Here is a 19,776-nt window from a genome sequence, read left to right as displayed (position 1 = left end):
GGTCTTTTTTCACCCCACGCGAACCGAGCACACAAGGAACGAACACAGCTGTTAAAGGTGTTTTCCTTTTTCAATTTAATCATTCACTCATGTACAAAAACAATTTCATGTTCTCTGAAAAATAACAATGGCTGTTGGATTTCAAATGCATAATTCTCCTATGTACAATAGCATGTACGTCTCATCCGTGTATTTTCATATGTACAAAGCATATACAGGCCAGTGCCATATAAAGGGAGATACTACAGACTTATTGCTTAACTAGATACGCTGCAAATTAGCTTATGCACTCTCTACATTTAACTCCTTATACGTTATCTTATATGGCGAGCACTACTTCACATTCTATATGCAAACAAAAAGTTAAGACGTCAATAAATTGTTGCACGAATGTTTACACGGACAAAAATGAGCCAGAGTCGGTGTGCTGCGATGATATCACATAAGATTGAAGTATGGCTCAAAATTGTTGCATGAAGCTAAAATACTTACATCCATTTGAAGGTCGTAACTAGGACTCACACACACACACACTTTGCTCTACAACAGTTTTTGAACTTGTGGGTTATCACTGTGCTTCATACAGTAGTTACATTTCTGGACACAGCATTAGAGGCCAGGCTGGATTAAGATACGTGGAACATATCACGGTGTTAATATCTACAGGCCGCATACGTGTGTGCGTATAAGTGTGTATGTGTGTGTTTTGTGTTCTCTGTACAACAGCCGGTATCTGCCTTTCACTCAGAGCTCACGTGTCGTTCCTTGGTCATGCTAGAAACACGTTAAACACAGTAAATTCACATAGCAGAAAATGTGGAGGCAGTTCAAGTGACAAGACTGACAAGTCTACATTGCCCTTATTGAATCAGCCCCTGGAAAGCCAAACAAGGCTACGTGTGCAGTAAATTATACTCATGGTAATTACAATGTGCTTCATCCTTATTTGGAGCCCTGTGCTAAGCTTGGTGGACCTTTGGAAGCTGCCTTTGTCATCGTGTGAACAATAGATCCCAGCAGATTGGGGATATTCGGGAAGGGGGGGAGGGGGCTGATGTGGACACCAGTATTTGATCGTAAAATTAAAAAAATAAACCTGATGATTACATGTAACTCTGCCAAGAGTGTTGTAAACAGTGAAGTCTGGACAATCTAGTGATGATGCTGTTGCTATTAAATCACCCTTTACTGCATTATTACTGTAAATTTATTGCATATCAGCAAACATGTAACCACTGTATCTTATTATTAGCCATTACTTCTGGCCCTTTGATGTCTTAGTCCAGTGCTAGTGAACGGATAGTACTTTGAATTCCCACCACCATGTGCTCATTGGAATAATTTTCCTCATCTTTGTTCTTCTGTGCTTTCTTCTCTATTATTTGCTCCTCTGACTTTTGCCCTCCCGTTGTTCGTGTGTGGCTTACTTCTCTCCGTCTGATGTTTGAAGTCATGTTTATCGGATGTTGTTTAGGCATGAAGACTCAAATTATGTTGAAGAGTGTGAACCGGATTGGAGCATGGCAAGGAAAGTGTCAAAAAGTGTCTCTTGCGCACACAATCACACACACACACGCACACACACACACACACACACACACACACACTCACGCACACACACATTTCTCAGATAAAGCTGGTGATATTCTATTATTGTCAACAGATGCTGTGAAAAGACCAAACTAGTGTTGCATTTGAAGCCATAGCCTGTTAAGTTATTCCTCTGTACCACAGCACTCAAAAACACATAAACAAGCCACACTGTTGCAGTGGTTCACCTAACAGTAAAATAATCCATCAGATCACTTTTTCCTCTGTTTGAGTATTGTTTGCTAAAAACAAGTGTCAGCTGCTTTAGGAAATTTGCTTTTTAATAACAGTGAGTCACGCCATTGCACCGGGTGACATATTTCTTCATCATGATGACTATATGGGTAATATCTCTATACAAGGTCACGGTGCGGAAAATACTGACTAGAGTACAAAGTGTAAAGCTACACATGTAAAGGATTAAATTTGATGCAACAGGACCAGAGATATGGTCTTTTTCATTCTATGACCTCTCCTTCCCTGTAAAATCTTGGTGCCTACATTACCCACAATGCAACATATCCACTGACAGTTTGGTCGCAGAGTCGTGTGTAGCGGCTAATGTTGCCGCGAGCCGCTAGCCTCAAGCAGAGATGAGGAGCGGGCTGTAGCCGTCTCCACACTCCCAGATTTCTTTCATCTTCAAAAGTGTAGTCCCACCTGACCCTGACTCAAGTGACATCACTTGAGGCAATTTATCAGACTTTGCACAGCTCCCTCTTAATACAAATTCTTTCATATATTTGGTAGCAGACAGACTTTGATGTGTAAAATGTTTCCCTTTAAAGATTTACACCAACAGAAATGAAAGCGCCTCAGAGAGTTGAGGGAAGTCAGAGAGCGTTACGAGACAAATCCACTGCTGGGCTTTGGTCTTTTCATGGGATTCATTGACGATAATAAAAATACATAATAAAACCAGCTGGATCCATCACTGCACGCTTTATCCAGGCATTTGCACAGTAACACAATACTAAATGTCAATCTACTCACTCTCACTCGCTCACTCACAGCACAACAACGTTAGAAACACGGGTATCTAGGCTGGACTTGGAGGTGAGGGTGACCTCTACAAATGTAGAAACGTCAACATTCATGAGGCGACAGTATGGATCCCCTCTGATCATTCCGATTGATCCTCAGTGTGGACGGCGCTACCCTCTCCCTCAGGTTCTGATAGGTCCTTGTTCAGAGATGGACTCCCCTGTTCTTGTTGCTCCGTTTCGTCCGGCTCGGGAGTGTGGGTGGTGGGGTCACAGTCACAGGCCAGCTCCGACTCCTCAGTGTGGGAGGGGCTGCAGTCAAAAGTAAACTCCGATTGGTCCTCGGTGAACGAGGGGCTCTCCTGGAGCACCAGGTCCGACGACGGGTTTGTGGCGTCGCCTGGGCTGGTTTCAAACTGCAAACTCGACTGGTCCGAGAAGTTGACAGGGATCTCTTTGTACGCGAGATCTGGCTGGTCCTCCACATCAGGAGGGTTGGGTTCCCGCGGCAACGAGAGACCCCTGTGGCGGATGCACAGCTTGTGTAGTTCTGTTACCTCAGATACATTTGTGCTGTTCCCACAGTCACGGAAACTGGCCAACGGAGGGCGCACTTTTACTCCAGTCACTGTCACTGAGCCCTCGATGGCCTTACGCAGCTGGAGGTGTAGAGCCACAGGCAGCAGGAAAGAAGTAAAGACAGAGAAAAGAGAAGCATTAACGATGTACAGACAGAGCACATTCTCCTATCAGGGGCTTTAACAACTGAGAGGGACACACAAGCTCACCTCTTTAAGAGAGACCACTCCAACCAGACGTCCCATGCTGGTCACATAGGCGTGATCCAATCCCAGCAGAGAGAAAATAGTGTGGGTCTGTGGAGGAGGAGAGATGGGTCACAGCCTGGATACAGACTCACGGAGGGATTTCATCTGCATTTCAGATCAGGGTTATGGAAGTTGTTACGCTGGGATCAGACAACATGATATTTTTGCCTTTTACTATGTCAGACTAGGAAACACAACCAATGGTTGCAATCAGATTTATGAATGAAAGTGAAACCATTCTATGTCGCTCTGCTCTGAAGGTGGTCTTTTACCTTCTGGGTGGGCAGAAGGAGGCTGAGAGATGTTTTTGTCCCAGTTTCTTGTTGTACCAGCGTGTAGGGTATTCTATGTCTAGATGAATAATTTGCCATTTTAACAGCACATAAAGTCAGTTACACAGACGAGTGCTCACTTGCTCGTCCTCTAAAGCTGAACAACAACAACCTATATTCTACGTTAGCTCATGCATAATGACATTATGATACGATAATAACAGGTGCTTCACTTAAAGAGTGCCCTGTGTGGGAAGCACAATTCCTCATACACATCACTTTGCAGGCCGTTGTGAGACAGCCCAGACGCTGCATCAGTCGTCCTCCACTATGACACACAAGCAGTGGTGGAATGTAACTAAGTGCATTTACTCAAGTACAATTTTGATGTATTTGCACTTTAGTTGAGTATTCCCATCTTCTGCTACTTCATACTTCTACTCCACAACAATTCAGAGGGATATATTATCGTCCTTTACTCCACTACATTTATTTGATAACTTTAGCTACTAGTTACTTTACAGATTCTGATTATTCATCAAAATGTCATCAACAAAATGAATTATTATTTTAATTATATATTAAAAGTTAGCTCCACCTTCACCAGCTTCAAAATCCAGTCTGATAATGTGTAATCTGATCCCAGCATTAGTCAAAGCATTACAACAACAGTTAAGACTTGCTTTACACTGCATGATGAGGAAAACAGGCTATTTTGGTAAAAATGTAAATTCATACTGAACCTTATGTAGAGATGTTTGCTCAACCAGCTGGAAGGGAGCGGGATCAATCTTGCAGTTCTTGAAATCCACTGGCTCATCAAGCTGCTGCTCCTCCCACTCTGCTATCTGAAACGAGAAGGACGACGAGGCACTAAAACCGCTGAACTTCGAATTGTTTAACTCATATGTCATATACTTTCTGTCAGCGGAGGTCTCACCTCTGATGGGGTCATGCAATCTTCCACTTCTGTAGATTCCTGAAAGACAAAACTGAGTTAGACAGATATTGTCCCATATATGCACATGCAGGTTTAAATACATAAAGTACAACTATACACCTAAACTTCATAATGTGCATTAAATATGCATGTTGTATATGTGCACCAACACATACACATGATGCAGGGATCTGTAATCAAAACAATCACTTCTATCTAGAGTTTCTGGGTAAAGGTGAGGGAAGAGTTTGGTTTATGGGTCAAACAGCGCACCCAGAAAAAACACCTTGAACAACGCTAACTCTAAGAATCAAACACCTCAAAATAAAACACAAATCCATTTCTGAAAAACACACAATCACAGACAGAACGTGGCCAGCAGGGTGAAAACCGATGAAACATTTGCTTTAACACTGGTGTTAAAAGACAAGTAAAGCTTTATCACTTCCTCTCTCACACACTTTCTCTCGCTCTCTCTGCGAAGTCGCTCTAATGCTTCAATCGGTGCACCACAAATATTTTGGTCCAGCACTCACTACGTGCGTGTCGCAAGGCAACGGTTACTAAGCAACAGTCTCTAGGCGGCAGACAATCTTACCGCCATGGAGATCCTCACTCGTTTGGACTTGGGCTTTCTTTTTTCAGGAGGAGCCGGCCCAGCCGGGCTCTTCCAGTCGGGGAGAGAAGGCATCAACACAGCACAACATTAACACAGCATCAGCGAAACTGGACAGTTTTAACACCTCACATGGTGTCACGGCAACATTGGATCCCAGTCTGACTCCTACAGGGAGAAGTCTCTGTGATGCGAGCACAATGTTGCTGGAGGGCTATAATTACTACACCACAGATGAAGGTGAGGGCACACGATCTACACGAGAAACCCAATGTTAATACAACATTGGATGGTAGGTACACAGCCAGGAAAAAAGGTTTTTGAACACCTTATATTTTAGCTTTTTTGTGAAGCAATCTGAGCCCTTATATTTTCTCCTCAAAGTAGCTTTATTCCACAGTGTTTAACAGTATCATATACTATTACATCAGCTTGTTCCAGCTCTTCATTGAAGCTGCTGTATATCAGTGGTTCCCAACCTGTTTCTGCAACAGAGCCATCGTTTTTGGTTTCTAGTGAAATGCTAACTGATGGATTTCCGTTAAATTTTGTTCAAAAATTCGTGTCCCCCTAAGGATGACTTGCAGTATATTTTATGACTGCTTTGAACGCCATGATGAGGTCAAAATTTTTATTTCTCAAATACTTAGCCTCAGCTGAACCTTGTGTTTAGTTTCAATTCATACACGTTAGCATGCTACGATGCTAAATTATGGTGAACATGGTAAACACTGTACCTGCTAAACATCAGCATGTTAGCATTGTCATATTTCAGCATGCCTCCATTAGCACTTAGCTAAAAGGATGGCTGAGCCAAAGTTCAGCATCACAGAGCTGCTAGCATGGCTCCAGACTCTGTGTGTTGTTCATTAACACAACAAAAAAACACTGAAAAACACACAACTCATATTCCTGATGATGTTATCGCAATACATTTCTGTTTAGTCCTTCTTTATGAGGGAGGTTTAAAATTGTCTTGGCATACGCCGTCATGCATTGCATAAAGCGTAACCAAAAACACTAAAATGTAGGATGTTCAAAAAGCCTTTGACTGGCAGTGAATGTGCGGTGAGGGGGCAATGACTCACAGACGTTTTAAAACAAAAATCCACGACCATAGCATGAGATCACACAGGAAAACCCTGCTGCCTGTGGGTGGATGCTGCCTGTCAGCAGGAGGAGGAGGAGGAGGAGGAGGAGGAGGAGGAGCAAGAGGTGGACGTCATATGCGTGGACTCAGAGAGAGCACACCCACCCACGCATACGATACGCATCGCATTCATACTGTACACTTGCACCCACACATTTATTACATCCTTCTCTGTTTCTCACCTCCAGCAGCTCCTTGTCTTGGTCAGCACAGGAGAGGGTCTGAGAGCCTCGAGGAGGGAAAAAAAGTCAATTTCTATTCAATTAGGATTTGAAATATGACTTTTTTCAATCAGGTCTGTTCACAGTGATCCACATCAGTGTTCCTCTGTGTGTGTGTGTGTGTGTGTGTGTGTGTGTGTGTGTCTTTGCAGTGGTGTATAGTACATACTATTTGGCGTCTCTGTGTCACTGATGGCAGACACAGTTTTCAAGGCAGATTTCAGAGGAAGCTGAACATTGGAAACCACTGGGCTGAAGGAGGAAGACTCCTCTGTGGAGATCTACATGGAAAATATATTAACAGAGGAAGCCAGACGCAAGCATACGTGCACAACACACACACACACACACACACACACGTCCACAGCAGAAAACACAGAGAGGACAAATACGAGCACATGCACATAAACAAACAGGACAGCACAGGTAAGGGCACAGACGACAGAGACACAGAAGACATGTGTTAATGTAAATATAGAAATAAATGACATTTATACAGTTTTGTAAACACTTACCACGACAGCTGTCCAAAAACTCCATCTGTGCCTTTACCTACTGCTACATGCTTCACACATGCTGTGTCTGAGCCACTTTTAATCTACCTCTACAACCCCAACCCAAGCCAGACTTCGCCCCAGCCCAGCCCTGGCGCCCCCGGACGCCTCACACCTGTTGGGTGCTCACCAGGAAGCGGACCGCTTGGCGAGCGTTGGTGTTGGTCGAGGCGTTGCTGTGGGTGTGGGCGCAGGGGGAGCTGGGTGTGCTGTCGGTGGTCAGGCTGGGCAGGTGATCCTGGGTGCCGTTGTCCTGGGCCAGCTGGCGGAGGTACTCCAGCCTCCGCTGGAGGCCCAGCTGAAGAGAGAGCAGAGACTGCAGCTGCAGTCGCTCTATGGAGCCCAGCAGGATCATGGAGTCTGAAGGACAATGAGGAGACAGGAAACGTGTGAGATAAGGGTAGGAATGCAGACAAAGCCCACAGTGGTAAAAGTGGAACACGAATAGCTGTTATGAGTCAACCGTTTAGACCTGCATATGCACGAATGCCAGTTTATTAGGTACACCTAGCTGACACTAATGCAGTCTAACACAAAAATCCTACAATAAATTACCTTCATGAAGGTCATAATTTCAGTTCTTGTTGAGGCTGTTTCAGGCTGTTCCTTTGACTCTCCCTTTGGGATCATTCGGAAGGAGGAAACAGTAGGTTTAAACAGGTGTTTCCAGTATTAAGCCTACACTCCCTGATATAAACGCGTTGGAATAATAGGATCAGCCTTCATGAAGGTAGGATTTATTGCAAGATTGTTGTATTAGACTGCATTAATCTTAGCTACTGTAGGTGTACACAATGAACTTTTGTTTAAAAATGAATTTGTAGAAAAACATGTTCAAAACCCTGAAAGTAAGGCAGGAAACGCGGGTCTTATATTATCACTAGCATCGAAACATTTCGAGCCTCATGACTAGTTTCTTTTTCTCACCTCTGGATTCGACCAGGGCCAGCGTTTTGAGCTGACCAGTCAGCAGCATTTCTTGCAGCTCCCGATAGGAAGAGTTAAGAGTGATGAAGCGCACATCCCTGACCATGATGTCCTCCACACGGATATTATACTTCCTGAAGCATGAACAGGGGACGAGGAAGATAGAGGTTAAGTGATGAGAAGTATGGAGACGGGGAAATAAGATGAGAAACAAATAATAAAGAATCAAGGGACAACTCCGTCCTGAGCATTCATGAAGACTCACTCGTGATGGCCCATGCCCAGCTCAGGCAGATAAGGAAGTTTCTTGATGCGGATGATGGAGTCGTACAGCGATGGTTGGAGCGACTGGGCCACGGCGTTCGCCAGGATCACAGCGATCATCACAGGCAGGATGTGGGAGATCTGTCCAGTCAGCTCGAACACTATGACTGCTGTGGATACAGTGTGGGTGACTGCTCCAGACAACGCTGCAGCACCTGTGTAGGATGGAAGCAGATTAAAGAAAAATCTGGTTCCTTCTAGTCTCTTTCAAGCCATTCATATACAGTTAAAAGAGGAGGACTTAATGTGTGACCAGGCATGTTTTTTACAGGAATAAAAATCAGGCTGTTCAACAGAAACAAGCTATCAGTGTGTTATTAATGAAAGAGTTTACTGCGAGACAGCAAATCCAGACAAGCTTTTCTGCAGGATGTCATTGTAATCCATAACATTTAACGCCTTCCTGTCACGCTAACCAGTGAGTCACGACCGTGGCAATTTTGTATTCAATGATTTTCTTTTTTCACTTTCAGTTTTCGTCAGTCACAGTCTTTAACCCGCGAAGTGTTAAAAATGGCTGCAGCTCTGCAGCGACGTCAATTTCAATCACACAGGGGAGAGGAAAAGTGGCCTGAAAATTTGATACCAAGACAAATTAGATGTAAAATGGTGAATTTAAGTACAGTGGGGTTAAAAAAAAAAAAAAAGACTCTAAGCAACTCACCGACTACAGCATAACCGCCAGGAACTATGGGATACACGCTGCCATCAGCATGTATGCCATCCGGAAACATGGCTGCCATGATCTCTCCAACAAGTCTGCCAAATGCTGCGCCTGTCCATCATCCACAGACAAAACCAGTTACTTTATGGGTTTCTTACCACCACAGGAGAAACTTGAAAAACAATTAGAAAGCAAATTTTATTCACCGATAAGAAAAACAGGCATGAAGGCCCCACATGGAACAGGCATGGTGGTGGCCACAGCGGACATCCAGAACTGAAACGGAGAGACACGTGTTGTGTGACAAATCATAACTACAAAATCTAATAAAAAGTCATTAAATCCTTAACGTTTTAAACATACGTCCAAACCCTACCTTCATGATGATGAAGAGGATGAGCGTGATAAAGACGTTGACCTGGGGGTGTTTCCAGGCATGGTGGTGGCTGATGTAGTCGAACTCCTCCGCCACGCCCTGGCGGCACCATGTGCGGTTGTCGAACAGCGCCACCAGAGACTCGTGCTGCGTCAGCTGACAGGTCGACATGAGAAAAAAACAGCTGTCTGAAGGTTTCTGTCACACCTGACAGAGCAGCTTAGGAGGCCCTGATGGTCACACGAGGTGAGCAGCAAAGGCTACATCTCCTGCAAATGCTGCGTCCGTATGTTTTAATAGTTTCATGATCTCAAGTATATAACCTGTATTGGAATGTGTGCATTGAAAAGATACTGCCCTCCATTTAAAGTGGTAAAAATCTGCTATCCTGCTTTACAATGCAACTCCACTTGCTTCAAACACTTTCAGGAAACAAGTGTAACTCTCTCGATGCCAATGTAGCAACTTGTCTTATCCTGTTTCGTGTCAGGATTTTTCCACAAATGAGCGTCACTGTCTGAAAACAAGCACAACACAGGCGATTCTTTCTTGTTTTGAGAGTCAGAAAGGCTCCAAATGAAACCAAACAGCTTGTTATGCAGGACAAAAACCGTGTGCTCCGCATCTCTGTGTAAAAGAGCTCAAACTACATTTCACTTTGTTGTGTCGGTTGTTAAACTTTTGGCAGTACGATGTGTCTGCATCCACTTCATTTGAACCAGACGCTAACTTCCTGGTTTTATTGATGCACAGAACGTCACGTCTAGCAAGCTGTGTATTTAGCAGCTCTTAACATTCATCCACTGAGAAGCATGGGTGGAAAAGTCTTAATATAAAACGATAACACTACGACAATAAACACCAGCTTTCTGTTGGTTGCATTTGTTAAAAGAAAAACTGAAAATATTTGTTTTGTTGCTAACATATTCTAATCTCCACCATCTACACACATGCTCTTTGGCTCTGACTCTGCAGAGATCATTGCCTTCATCCACATCACGAAACACGTCCGCCATTGAGCACTGTGCCAACAAAGAGGAGCACAAACTGACCCACAACCTGACATCCACCCTCACTTCATTTGCAATCACCATCAATCATCCAGCAGCAGCAGTCAAGGCATGCTTTCATACTGTCAGAGGAGTGTGAAAGCATTTTCTCACCTGTCCAGCCATGAACTGGCCGAAGCCCGGAGGGAACGTGAGTGTGGAGACCAGCAGGGTGACGAGGGCGGGATAGACCAGACGCCTGACAGGAAGAGAGGGACTGCGGGGTCATTAATGGGTGCGCCTGTCACACTGTGTGTGCATACTTGATTTCTCACTGGTGAGGATGGAAGAACTATAAATAGCTCCCTGTGATGTGTGAAACTGACCCAATTCATGCAAGCACTTTACCCAGATTTCCCAATGCTACATTAACATTGTGACATAAAGGCAATTTTAAGCACAAGTTTGAGGGCAAATGAGCAGGATTTTGATCCGTCTTGGATTTATTTACAGTTTAACTGGTTAAAATATGGCTTTTCTAGATGAAGATTAGATATTTCTTGGCATTTTTGGGAAATATGTTTATTCAGTTTTGAGAGGATTGACACCACTCTCACATCTGTCTGTTAAATATACAGCATAGATTAACATCTTATGTCTAGTTCATTTTATTTGTACAAAAACCAAATTGTACATGTCTGATTTTGACTGGCAGGTTGATTTTTTTCCATCTTTAGATAGAGCAAGGCTAGCAGTTTCCCCGTTTCCAGTCTTTGTGCAAAGCTAAGCTAACATCCCCTGGAAGTAGCTGCGGTCATGCAGCAGGGGTGGGAAACGACCGGCCTCCTAACTGTATGCGGCTCGCAAGAGCATTGGATGCGACCTGTGAGGCAATACTTAAATACAAAAAAGTAACTCAGACACAAACAATTCTCGAGAAAGACGCTTTTTCTCTCGTAAAAGAAAGACTAACACATTAGCATAGTTGGTCCCTGAACACAACATGCACGTAGCTGTTACATGACATGGCAACTGCTAAAGTCAAAGTAAATTAGATGTGGAGTGTAGTGATTTCCAAGAGAAATGGACAAAGTTAGTGTGTCTACGTTAGCTTGTTTCAAGTACCATCACATGCGAAACTGGATGAGCTGCAAGGACAAACGTGCTCAGGTTAAGTTAATGCCCTTCTGCAGAGTTTTGGTGCCCAACAAGAGGCTTTGACAGGACCACATTGTGACAGAGACAGTGTGATACAGGCAAGTTTTGTGGTGAGCGAGCTAATAGCCAAGAAGCTGAAACCTCATTCAGAGGGAGAATTCGTGCAGGAGTGCTTTCTTGCAGCTGCTAGAGGTAAGATCTTAAGCCCAAGCCCGAGCCTGAGCCCGAGCCCGAGCCCGAGCCGGCCCGAAATTCGGGCATGTATGAATGGATTCATCCGTGCACGCAGTCTCCAGCGGAGGATTTTTAAAGTCTGTTTGTTTCCGCCTTTGGTAACGAAGACTATAGTGAACCTGCTGTGCTCTGGAGGCTTTACCCCGTGTATCTCAGATGCCCTTCCTTGTGATCTACAATGAAGCCCAGAGACCTGCTCCTGCTGCTGTTCCTCGCCTTGTCAGAGAGGCGCGTCCATGTGAGCACAATATCACACACAGAAATATCTTTAACAAACTTTTCCAGCGTTATTTCATTGTGTAAATGCATTTATAATGATCATAAAAATATGTAGATTATTTTAACATTAAGAAAACTTGCGATATAAAATTTCGGGTTTGTTTCGGGCTCGGGCCTGCAAATCAAGTTAATTGATCGGGCTCGGGCCAGGTCGGGCTTTAATACCCGCGGCCTGGGTCGGGTCGGGCTGGATTTTTTAGGGCCGATCTTACCTCTAGCAGCTGCTGAGCTGCTAGCAACGGACAAAGTGAAATTGTTCCAGAGTGCCAGTTTGCCTGGGATAAGTGATAGAAGTGAAGGAAAACCAGTTGTGGAAACTCAGTGACAACAAGTGTCTGTGTGATTTGGCTTTCATGGTGGACATGACCAAGAACCTCTCAGAGCTGAACCTCAAGCCCCAGACAGCTTCTTCTTAAGCGTGAAAACATTTGAAGTGATATTAAAGCTGCAGCAAGTGCAACTGGAACGAGGAAACACTGTGTACTGTTCCTACTCTCAAGAACAAAAGCCTGCTACGACATCTGAAAATGCTGCTGAGTGTGAAAACTCCTTCAGGCATTTGGTGAGAGGTTTCAGCACATGAGAAGTAAACAAAAGGAACTGAACATATTGTTGAATGTGGTTGTTCAAGTTCTATAATTGTATGTTCATCCTGAGGAAACATACACAGAAGTTTGCATCTCTGTTTGGGGCAACCTGCTAATGTGAGTAGTTCTTCAAAGCTAACTCGCACTGACTGACTGACCCCAACCTGGAAAAGCAGCTGTGAGTATCATCCTCATAACTACCATCTGACATCAGACGCCTCGCAAAAGACAAGCAGTTTCAGCCATTGTGTTAGAGGTTGATGTGATATATGCGCTCAATAATTTTGGATGGCCCTCGAAAGATGTTATAAAATTGAAGTGGCCCTTGACAGGACAAAGGTTCCCACCCCTGCTGCACAGTCTGGTATAAATTTTCTCATCTAACTCTCAGCTAGAAAGCCAAAAATTTATTTCCCAAACTGTCGATTCCCAGAGTGTAAAGGTTCTGCGTAGCATCAGGCATCAGATACTCACTTCCTCAGCAGGAACTTGTTAATAGTCTTCTGTTTCCTCATGCACTCCACAATCAGCCGGTTCAGGTAGACAAACAGAGCACCGCCGAAACCACAGGCAATCCTACAGGCAGACAAAGACACACCTGTTTGGTCTGTTGAAGGTGAAACAGAGGAGCATCATGGGATAGAGCAAAACCAGCGACACTGAAATGCACCTTCACTGTGCCTGGTTAAGTCAGTGGCTTTTCTGAGGCTCTTTGACAGGAAGCCAACCAATTTCAATGTATTGTTTCTCTCTTTTAAAATGTTTTGGCATCAAACAAATCAAATTTGGCACGTGCTGATCTGGATTCAGCTTCTACCTTTAACCATCTGGGTAAAAAGTTAATTTCATGCCTCCGTTCATCGAATACTAATCAACCTTGAGGTTCTCAACGGGCATGTGACCCGACGGAGGGTTGAGAGAGAGTCAGGCTGAATGAGGCCTCAGATCTCTTCAGTAAATCAGGCGCCAAACTGCTCTGGGATCAGTTTAACGTGGCGTCAGTCCAGAGAAGCCCACTCACCCGAGGATGGCAAATGCTGGCAGCTCCTGAAGGTCAAAAGGGAAGTCCAGTCGGAAACGGGTCTTAAAGAGAGCAGTGATGGTCTCTGAGGAAACAGGGGATTATTCTCACTCTGCTTAGACAGCAGCAATACGTCAGAAATATGACTGAATTTTGATTAATAAAATAAATGTGCATAGTGAATGTAATGAAAGAAGGACTTTTACCTTCCTCCTGGTTCCACACTGCCAACACTCTGAATATGAAGGCACTGAAGGTGGCAGCAAAGAAGCCCCTCCAGTAGTTCCTCACCGCAAAAAACGTTGAAGTGACCTCGATGCTGAACAGCACCCCTGCACCACGCAAACATAACACGCTTACAAGACAATCCCATTGAGAGACTTAATTCAAGAAACGCTTTAAACGGCCATTTCTTGATCTAATCTTAGTCAAATACCATAGAGAGCATCTTTACACCAGTGACATGCTTCGTTAGCTTCTCCTTGAAAAAGCCTTAAACACGTAAAGGCTTCCACATTTCCAAGCACTCCTCTGCCATCACCTTTAACAAGTGGCAATGAGCTCACACAACCCTGATGGCTGACTCTACTCTGCACACATATTACAAAGGCTCACAGTCTAAATCCTTGCTTATGGCCCCTGAAACCTGAATTACACCCTGACAAATAAAACACTGATATTTTCATTAGTCCTCAGCCATCGTGTCATTAAAGTCCAAACTGTTTATCCAATAGAAAACAATTATGTGCTCAGAAAATTTCACCTCAATGTTCCTTTTAAATTAAGAGAGACCTGTCCAAAAAACATAAAGTGGCCTCATGTTGCCAGGAACAAGGGTACATTTTGACCTGACTGTGGCATCATAATCATAAAGATTCATCCTCTGGAGACCATGAACACATCGTCATCTTTTACCTGATGAAGGTAAGTTCTCTGTCTTTTAGCCCTGTTTCTCGTCTCTACCAGCTCCTCAGGGAAATATCTGGCTCTTTAGCTTTATGTTCCTCTGTATTCAGCAGCTAGTTGCGAACTGTGTCTGCCTGCTGTTTGCCGCCGAGCGGGGAGCGTACAGTGGATTTTAAGAGCTTTTTCGCTGAAACCAGCTGCCTGCTGTGGCCGAAAATGACACTATGAGAGCAGTGAGAGTGAGACAAAGGAGTACACTTGGTGGCAGACAGCTTCACAACGAGCTGAAATGCATTTGAAGCTCAGTAAAGCAGATTCAGGCGATAGTCTGTAGGTTCATCACTATGAGTGACTTTTAAGATTGATGATGTAGACAAAAGTGTTGATCAAGTGAATTTTTTTTGACCTAAGAGTGGCACTAGAGGACATGTCACAGGACCACTGAAAACAATGTGGAACATCTTTTCACATGAAAGTTTAACCTGAGATACAGCATGAGTATCATAGACTGACCAAGACTGGCATACGCTCTGCTGCTAGCGGGGTAGACTCCCTCCTCATCTAATTGTCTCCTGTATTTATCTAACCATAATTAGATACCATTCAGTCAGAGGCTGCAACCATGTTGTTTTACCTCCAATAGGGGCAGCGAAGCAGCAGCCCACACCCACAGCACAGGCAGCCGACAGCATCTCTGTGTTCCTCAGCTCGTTCTGTCCAACAAAGATCAGATATACACACAGATAGACACACGCGCACACACACAGAGCCATGCATTCAAGCAAACACACACACACACACAAATCCCAACAGGTGCACAGCACATGTACGTGCATAATGTCATAAACACACAATGCCCAAAAAAAATGCATTTCTCATGAAAAACCAAAGTCATCAACTTCTTACAAATGCATCAGTTTTGCTGTCAAGCTGCTGCTGTGTCTTTTCACATTCGCTGAGATTACATATGAGCGGCGGGATATGGGAGGCCGTAATTGAAAAACCAGGATAGTGTTGGAATCATGGAATGAGATGTTTGTATAGAAGCAAAGGCAGCACAGATCGATGCCTCGCTGAACGGTTCACTGAACAGAATCAAACAGCACAGACAAATGGAAAGGCGTCAATCCAAGTTTCTGAAATGGACAGCGTGGATTATTAATGTTGATGGAATTGGCAATAAAGAAACTTTTGGACTCGTGCAGTCATACCTTGCTTCCCTCAAAGGGCTCTTCCTTTAGCAGTGAATGAGAAAAAAAAAAGAAAGAAAAAAGACAGACATATGTGTGAGTGCAATCTGTGTAAGTGTAGAGGTTACCTCTCATTTCTGCTCCTGGAAGACATCCAACTTATTATCCAAACCACACAAAAATCAAACAAGCAGAGAATGAGCGTCAGCAAACTGTCTTGAATCCACAGTGAACTGAATTAACATTTTCCCAGAGTGCTCGTGTTTAACGGCTGCACGGCTGACCCCTGGACTATTTCAGTCTTTCTAACTGTGCTGACAGGAGTGTTTCTTCCTCCACATCACTGCAGTCTATCTTCCTCCATACTGATGGCGGTGTTGGTGCTGTTGGTGGAGAAGCACAGCACTCTGTCCACTGCAGAAATAGACAGAAGCCCGGGGTGTGGTCTCACATGAGTGGAGGTGAGAGTGTGTCCTGGGGAACGGCAGAAAGTCAAGGAAACATCAAAGACTTTTTAAAGAACTGTGAGCGTGTGTTTTTCTTGCGGCTTCACACCTACGAGGACCAAAGGAAACGGAGGGAATCCCCCCGTGTGGGTAAACGTTACACATCTTCATTTCTTTTCAGCCACTATTTAGGCCTCAGGATTACAATCAGTGTGAAAGTGAAGGTAAAAAAGATCCACAGCACTGGAAAATAAGCCGTCATCTGTAATGTTTACCATATTCCTGAGCATATTGCGTTGCTTGGTGTTTCTTCCACAGTATTTCCAGTGCAGCCATAACTTGTTTGGACTGTAAAAATGAATTTCAACCAGTATTTATAAAGCATCCAGCAGAGCAGAGGTGTGGTTGAAATGCACTGGTTACCTTCACTCTCACTGGCAGCTGCCCCCTGTTAGCACTGGACAGTGTGTGTAAACAGGGCAATCCTGAAACAGACTTTGGTCATAATGAAACTGCCCTTGATGAACAAAAGGTGAAGAAAGATGCATTTAGGCGCCCTGGGACCAAGTTCAGATTATCGTAATTAAAGGTTAAAAAGAGGACTGGTTTCATCCTTTAATGCACAGATGTGAGAATATTATATCAATCTTCTCACCGTAAGACATAAAGCAAAAATCCCTAAAATGGTGAATTATTCCTTTAAAGCTGCAATCCGTAATATGATGCTGCATTTGTAAATCTGTTGCTGTTGGTGTGCAGAGTACAGAGAGCATCGACAACTGCTGTGAGTGAGTGTGACACCACATTTCATCATACACAAGGATAAAATAAGGAGAAATTAATTAAGGGTTAGAAAGACAATCTGTGAAGCACCTCAAAGGCTTAATAACTCAAAAACAAGTTTGAGTGTGTGCAAGTGTGTGTCTGGAAGTCTGTAATCCATCTTAAATGTAGTTACCATTCTCACCATGAAAATACCGCCAAAAAGAGCCGCCATGAATTTGCTCAGGAGAGCGGCGCACAGGCTGGCAACATGAACGAAGGGCCCCTGAGAGAGAGAGGATGGAGAGCGAGGAGGATGTTAGCAGACAGGATATGACTGAAAGCATATTCTATCACTGAGTGGAGCTCGATGCACTCAAGTTCAGGAGCATGATTCAAAAACGTTGCGTGATTAAACCCTGCTCAGATTCAAACAACTTCATAACCCCGCAAATGGGAGAAGTTAGCATCATTAGCATTAAATCACATTTTTATTTTCCAAGCCGCGACTTTAATGAGACTCAGAGAGGCAAGATTATTATATTCCCCCAACAGGAAACTTCAAAATCTGCCAAGCAATCTGTCATAATCTTTAATTCCTAACAGCCAAGAAGACAGCCATGATGGGAAGACATGAAGGGAAAATAAAGCCTCTACCTCCTTCCCCAGAGGCATCCCACTGCCCAGAGCACAGGTCAGACCGATGACTTTGGCCACGAACGTCTTAAAAGTCAGGTATTCCTTTAGGACCACCCCCCTCAGGATCGTCTTCATCTCAGGAATACCTGAACCTGGGAAATGAAAAGAAAGAGACGAGAGGTGGGATGATGGAGTGGAGAGAAAAGATGAGTTGAAAGAAAGCAATTACAGAGAGTGAGAGAGAGGGATGAGGAGAATAAATGAAGAGCGCGGAGGTTGGGCGAGGGGAGAAGCTGATTGATATTCTTATAGTTTTCTGTATGCACGTTGCATCACAGGTGTATCTTATGGATTTCCTGCAGATGTGACCACTGAGAGACACACAGAGCGTGTCCTTGGAGGACTTGGAGTGCATTATGGAGCTAATCACACTGTTCAAACACCGAAAAGTGATCATGAATTAGAGATATGATCACATACGTTTGTGCATAAATTGCATCAATGTGTGCAAGAAAGTATGTGTGTGTGTGTGTGTGTGTGTGTGTGCGCGCGCGTGCGTGTGTGTGTGTGTGTGTGTGTGTGTGTGTGTGTGTGCATGCGTGTCTTACCCACAGCCTGAGGTGCCAGGATCTGTGTGAATCCTGCAGAGAAAGTGATGAGCACTACAGGGTAGGTGACCCAGGCGATATACTGCAGAAGCAGGTTGCTGTCCAGTCCACCATACATCCACTTCTGTGCTGCACACACACACATACCACACACACACACACACACAAACACACACCACAATATAATTCATTCAAGTTTCCCCGTCTATCAAGATTTATCTGTTGTGAACAGATTAACCTGATTCCTCTCCTCTTCATTACCTCCCTTTGACCTTCTCTCTGTTTTTTTTTTCATTTCTGCCTTATTCATTCATTTTTCTTCATCTTTTAGCAGCTTAGTGGCCTCCTCCCCCTCCTCATTCATAATTTGGCTCTCTCACTATCAAATTACCATGTCATATAACACAATAGAGAAAGCGTTTCTTGGATAAAAGGGAAATATCTACATCCACAGAGGCATTATTTGCATAAATGCAAATGAATTATGGCATTATCAGTGCAGGAAGATGCACTCAGACCTTGATGTTAAGCAAATTGAGTTCAAGCTGAAGAATACAATTTAATGTATAATAATGACATATTCTGATTTAGGCATTTTCATTTACTTTATTATATTATTATTGCTGATGCATAAAAAAATAAAAGCTGGTTGAGGTGGAGAGAGTTTCCACTATTCAACACACACTCATAAATCTGAGGGGTCAACAGATGATTAATGGAGTATTTTTCTATAAGTTTTGCTTATATGTGAAATTTTGGATGCTTTTAAAGCTTTGGGTTTTAAACTGTTATTGAAATCTGTAAGAATGCCTCATTTTTGACAACCTTATCATGTTGTAGGAGTAAAAAGGCCGATATTTCCCTCTGAATTGTATGGTGGAGTACAAGTGTAAAGTTGCATAACGTGAACAAAAGTACAAGCAGTTCACATTTGTACCGTATTTGTGTAGGTGTACTTGTTAATTTTCACCACTGGGACAAGAAGAACAGGTCTGTGTTGGTGTCGCAGTAAAATGAAGACAGGGATTTTATCGATATCTCAGCACTTTGATGCAGTTTGGCTGGTTAACTGGAAGCATTTCTGAGGCATAAATGAGCATTTTCTGATCATTCAGTTGTTGGAAAACAGATGAATGTATAAACACACATCTGAACAAACACTACACGCAGTGAACAGCAGCCAGCTTTCGTCCACATATATACATTCAATCCTCAAAAACTCACAGCTGTGGTGCTTTTATTTTCATTATTTAGTGATATTTTATTGTTATCTGTTAAGTTATCTGCATAGGAATGTACTGTTTTATTAAGAGTTATTCATTTTAGAGGATGTTGATTTCATGAAATTCAACTATAGTGAAAAAACCTTATAGTTAAACTAATTTTCAGCACCTGGTGAATTACTCCAAGTGTTAAGATTGGTGCATTTGATTCTTTGTGGGGTAAAAAATCTATTTATTCATCCTTTAAATATTAATGAAACCACTTTGTTAGCTTCCGTTCAAGATCAATA

At 43.4% G+C, this 19,776-nt stretch overlaps 1 protein-coding gene across 11 annotated transcripts in view; it reads right to left on the bottom strand.

Annotated features, from left to right (window-relative positions):
* Nucleotides 1–53: 53 nt before the first annotated feature.
* clcn2a (chloride channel, voltage-sensitive 2a) overlaps nucleotides 54–19,776 on the bottom strand; it is a 43,846-nt gene continuing 24,123 nt past the window's right edge. For 2 of the 11 annotated variants that reach the window (XM_070973553.1, XM_070973547.1), the window contains exons 4-25: nucleotides 18,264–18,392; nucleotides 17,674–17,807; nucleotides 17,213–17,302; nucleotides 15,830–15,853; nucleotides 15,253–15,331; nucleotides 13,919–14,044; nucleotides 13,713–13,797; nucleotides 13,166–13,267; nucleotides 10,608–10,710; nucleotides 9,445–9,600; nucleotides 9,275–9,344; nucleotides 9,069–9,179; nucleotides 8,346–8,559; nucleotides 8,081–8,214; nucleotides 7,269–7,513; nucleotides 6,769–6,880; nucleotides 6,561–6,607; nucleotides 5,211–5,279; nucleotides 4,613–4,651; nucleotides 4,416–4,520; nucleotides 3,362–3,448; nucleotides 60–3,232 (exon numbers count right to left, since the gene is read on the bottom strand). In XM_070973553.1, the coding sequence (XP_070829654.1) occupies nucleotides 2,714–3,232; nucleotides 3,362–3,448; nucleotides 4,416–4,520; nucleotides 4,613–4,651; nucleotides 5,211–5,279; nucleotides 6,561–6,607; nucleotides 6,769–6,880; nucleotides 7,269–7,513; nucleotides 8,081–8,214; nucleotides 8,346–8,559; nucleotides 9,069–9,179; nucleotides 9,275–9,344; nucleotides 9,445–9,600; nucleotides 10,608–10,710; nucleotides 13,166–13,267; nucleotides 13,713–13,797; nucleotides 13,919–14,044; nucleotides 15,253–15,331; nucleotides 15,830–15,853; nucleotides 17,213–17,302; nucleotides 17,674–17,807; nucleotides 18,264–18,392 (2,780 nt within the window). In that variant the 3' untranslated portion in view covers nucleotides 60–2,713. Of the gene's footprint in view, nucleotides 3,233–3,361; nucleotides 3,449–4,415; nucleotides 4,521–4,612; nucleotides 4,652–5,210; nucleotides 5,280–6,560; nucleotides 6,608–6,768; nucleotides 6,881–7,268; nucleotides 7,514–8,080; nucleotides 8,215–8,345; nucleotides 8,560–9,068; nucleotides 9,180–9,274; nucleotides 9,345–9,444; nucleotides 9,601–10,607; nucleotides 10,711–13,165; nucleotides 13,268–13,712; nucleotides 13,798–13,918; nucleotides 14,045–15,252; nucleotides 15,332–15,829; nucleotides 15,854–17,212; nucleotides 17,303–17,673; nucleotides 17,808–18,263; nucleotides 18,393–19,776 lie in introns of all 11 variants that reach the window. The other 9 variants (XM_070973552.1, XM_070973549.1, XM_070973550.1 and 6 more) reach the window with 9 other exon arrangements.

The sequence above is a fragment of the Chaetodon trifascialis genome, chromosome 11, assembly GCF_039877785.1.
Source record: "Chaetodon trifascialis isolate fChaTrf1 chromosome 11, fChaTrf1.hap1, whole genome shotgun sequence".
NCBI lineage: Eukaryota > Metazoa > Chordata > Actinopteri > Chaetodontiformes > Chaetodontidae > Chaetodon > Chaetodon trifascialis.
Note: the sequence above shows the minus strand (reverse complement) of the source record. Positions and strands in the feature narration are given on the sequence as shown.